Source organism: Antedon mediterranea, chromosome 10 (assembly GCF_964355755.1).
Source record: "Antedon mediterranea chromosome 10, ecAntMedi1.1, whole genome shotgun sequence".
NCBI classification, from domain to species: Eukaryota; Metazoa; Echinodermata; class Crinoidea; order Comatulida; family Antedonidae; genus Antedon; species Antedon mediterranea.
In genome coordinates this window covers 11,404,854-11,408,318 of record NC_092679.1, presented here as the reverse complement: position 1 = coordinate 11,408,318, position 3,465 = coordinate 11,404,854, and the positions used below count along the sequence as shown (strand labels likewise).

The window sequence follows — 3,465 nt, the reverse complement described above, 5'->3', positions numbered from 1 at the left end:
TAATCTAATTTTACAACATCACAAGGGGCTTCCATCCGGGATGACCGAAACGCAACTGGTGCTGACCAACCACAGTTAGTCGGCGATGGACGCCCTCTGCCATACTTTGTTTGGGATTGGTCAACGGCAAGCAATGTTTTAGCAGTAAAAATGTTGGTAACAGCCACATCCTGAACAGACGAAATTATGTTAAAAGTGGCCGTCAATGGACAACAGCGTTGATGGATAAATATATTTTGGCAGGCAAATGATCTTTATAGACAATAGCTGGCAAGAAGAGTCTAGTTAGATGACTACTGTTGGTGAAGAAGGAAACGGGAACCCACTTCACTATTTTTTCCCAACCTAAATGATGAAGTCTTCAAATAGTGGGGTAGTCGCCAGCCTGGCATACCAAGGTGATACCTCTGGACCCAGAGGGGAAAGTAATGGGCAACAACTGTTTTCCTACGGAAGTTCCTGTAATGACGCTCCACAGGCTGATGAAAGGAATGAAACAAAGGAAAAAATTAATTTAAGACATAACTTGCGTACCGGAACATGGAATGTAAGAAGTATGACTGATCCTAGCAAACTGCACATTCTCCAGAGAGAATTGAATAGATGCAAAATTCCGATATGTGGCTTATCAGAAGACAGATGGATTGGGAAAGGTCATTTCAGAACAGATGATGGATGCACTGTGTACTTTTCTGGCTCAGATAGACTAAGGCGTAATGGAGTTGGTTTTATAATGTCAAGACAATCTGCAAAATCTATTCTTGGATATAACCCAATCAGTGACAGAATTATATCCATTCGTCTTCAAGCAAAACCAATCAATATCTCAATAATTCAAGTGTATGCTTCAACCTCTTCAGTAGATGAGGAGATAATTAATTACTTTTACCAAAACTCCAAGAAACTATTAATAAAACCCCAAATAGAGACATTGTTATTATTATGGGTGATTTTAATGCCAAAGTTGGAAGTAACCTGGAGAAGAATCATGCAATGGGAAGGTTTGGGCTTGGCCATGCTAACGAGAGAGGTGAAAAACTGGTGGATTTCTGCATTGAGAATGACCTGGTTTTAACAAATACATTATTTCCACAGCACCCACGACGACTATATAGGCCTACTTGGATATCACCAGATGGAAATTACCGAAATCAAATAGGCCTAGATTACATTTTGATTATACATCGGTGGAGATCAAGTGTCAAAGTGGCAAAAACGTACCCAGGAGCAGACTGCGACTCAGATCACCAACTTTTAACTGCTGAAATCCGTTGCAAACTAAAGATAGTAAAACGAGACGCTCTACCACGCAGATATGATGTTAAACAAATAAATGACCAATATCAAGCTGGAGTCAGAAATTCTTTTAAAGTAATTCTTAAAAAGGAAAAAACATGGAAACAGAATGAATTGTGGGAGTTGACAAAAAATGCAATCTCATTAGCAGCTCGGAAAAATTTACCAAAACTAAAGAAATGCCGAGCCCCTTGGATATCGGACAAGGTGGTTGCACTGGCAGATGAGAGGCTGCAAATAAAAGCAAATGGTTTACACAGTGAGAGAGACGGCAGTCAATATAAACATCTTAGTAGAAGTATCCAACGTGTTACTAGACAAGATAAACGGACCTTTCCTTAAAAGAAAATGCAGAGAGGTTGAATCGCATTTCGTTACCAATCATTCTAGAGACTTCTTCAAAGCTGTAAAAGAAATTACTGGCAAGAGGGCTGTAAAATTAAATGTTATTAAAGATGGGGACGGTACGATTCTAATTGAGAGTCACCAAATCAAGGATAGGTGGAAAGAATATTGTCAAAGGTTGTATGATAGTAAATATTCAGACCAAGTTATAAAAGCAATGGAGGTAGATCAACATGACATGCCAAATATACTAAGATCAGAAGTGGAATTTGTAATAAAGAAAATTAAGGATGGGAAAACACCGGAATATGATGATATTCCAGCTGAGCTTCTTAAGGAGACAGGGGATGAAGGTATCACTTTAATGCATAATCTATGTAACTTGATATGGACCGATAAGAGCTGGCCAACTGACTGGGCTAGATCAATATTTATACCGCTCCCCAAGAAAGGAGATACAAGAGAATGCAAAAACAATAACAAAACTATCTCTCTGATATCACACGCGAGTAAAATTATGCTGTAAATAATTGTTGAGAGGACTAAACAATACATTCGTCGTGAAATTCCTCAAGAACAAGCAGGTTTTGTGGATGGAAGAGGTACAAGAGACTAAATAGCAAATATTAGAAATATAATGGAAAGAGCTATTGAATTTAACCGTCCGCTATATATATGTGCTTTATTGATCAAAAGCTTTTGATACTGTCCAGAATCAAAGACTCTGGAATGTTTTAATAGCAATGGGCTTTCCAAGACATGTAGTAGAACTCCTCAGGACATTATATGATAACCAGGAAGCTGCTATGAGGACTGCATGCGGCGACAGTACTTGGTTTAAAATAAAACAAGGGGTGAGACAAGGTTGCATACTGTCTCCAAACTTATTTAATGTCTATGCAGAATATATTATGAGATTGGCTCTATAAAACTGCAATAGCGGAATATCTATTGGTGGCAGAACTTTAAATAATATCAGGTATGCTGAAAATGATCATGCAGGAAACCAATTAATTGAAGTTGTCAACCACTTTAACTTCCTTGGTTCGATGATTTCAAACCATGGGCGGATGTTCCATTGAGATCAAACGTCGTCCCGGCAATAGCAAAATCATCAATGTGTTTAATGCACAAGATATGGAAAGACAGAAGCATCAGCAAGGCAACAACAATTAGATTTATCGCAGCTCTAGTTTTCCCAATTGCAACATACGCATGTGAAACATGGGTAATTTATTTAGTAAAAACTGCCGTATAAACAGTTCGCTTCATCAACCGGGCGCTACGATAGCGTGACCGGGCGTGTTGGTGTTTACGCGTTTTCACGGAGGATAGTTTAATAATATTCCTATGTTTAACTTGTTTCTGGTAAAACAAATAAATGTTAATGAAATTTAACATTTTATCCTATTAATAACATGTATTTTATACTAATTTATATCATAAAAAAAAACTGAATTTACCGGGCGTGGAGTAGTACTCTCGGCAATGGTAAAGAATAGGCCGTGCTGAGTAACGATTCGTTGATTTTTGGTGTTGCTGTGTTAGGCCTTTTTTGTGAACTAATTTAGCAAGTTAGTAAATAATTGTCTGTAAAAGTGAATGTACATTAGTTTGTTAATAAATATGTATTATAAAATGGTTTACAATTGCAAAATATATTATCATAATTCTATTTAATGTGACATGTATCATATCTATTAAATCAAGTCTTATTTAGTATGTATACATCCGCCCTTATGAGGGCGGGCATCACTATCTGGAGCTCTCTGTGACAAATTTCTCATGCAAAAATCGCGGAATACTCATTCTTGTGATACCGTA

General features: G+C 37.4%; 1 protein-coding gene across 1 annotated transcript; it reads left to right on the top strand.

The window, feature by feature from the left end:
* The first annotated feature begins 352 nt into the window (after positions 1 to 352).
* Positions 353 to 2,570, top strand: LOC140061220 (uncharacterized). Its single transcript, XM_072107730.1, has 4 exons — positions 353 to 840; positions 927 to 1,555; positions 1,752 to 1,994; positions 2,338 to 2,570. Exons 1-4 carry the CDS (start codon positions 353 to 355, stop codon positions 2,568 to 2,570), a joined length of 1,593 nt encoding a protein of 530 aa, XP_071963831.1.
* Positions 2,571 to 3,465: the final 895 nt, after the last annotated feature.

Coding starts and splice junctions, on each gene's coding strand:
- LOC140061220 (XM_072107730.1), top strand. CDS start 353: ATGAAGTCTTCAAATAGTGGGGTAGTCGCCAGCCTGGCATACCAAGGT. Junction 841..926: donor AATATCTCAATAATTCAAGT/GTATGCTTCAAC, acceptor AACCCCAAATAG/AGACATTGTTATTATTATGG. Junction 1,556..1,751: donor AAAAGCAAATGGTTTACACA/GTGAGAGAGACG, acceptor ATGTTATTAAAG/ATGGGGACGGTACGATTCTA.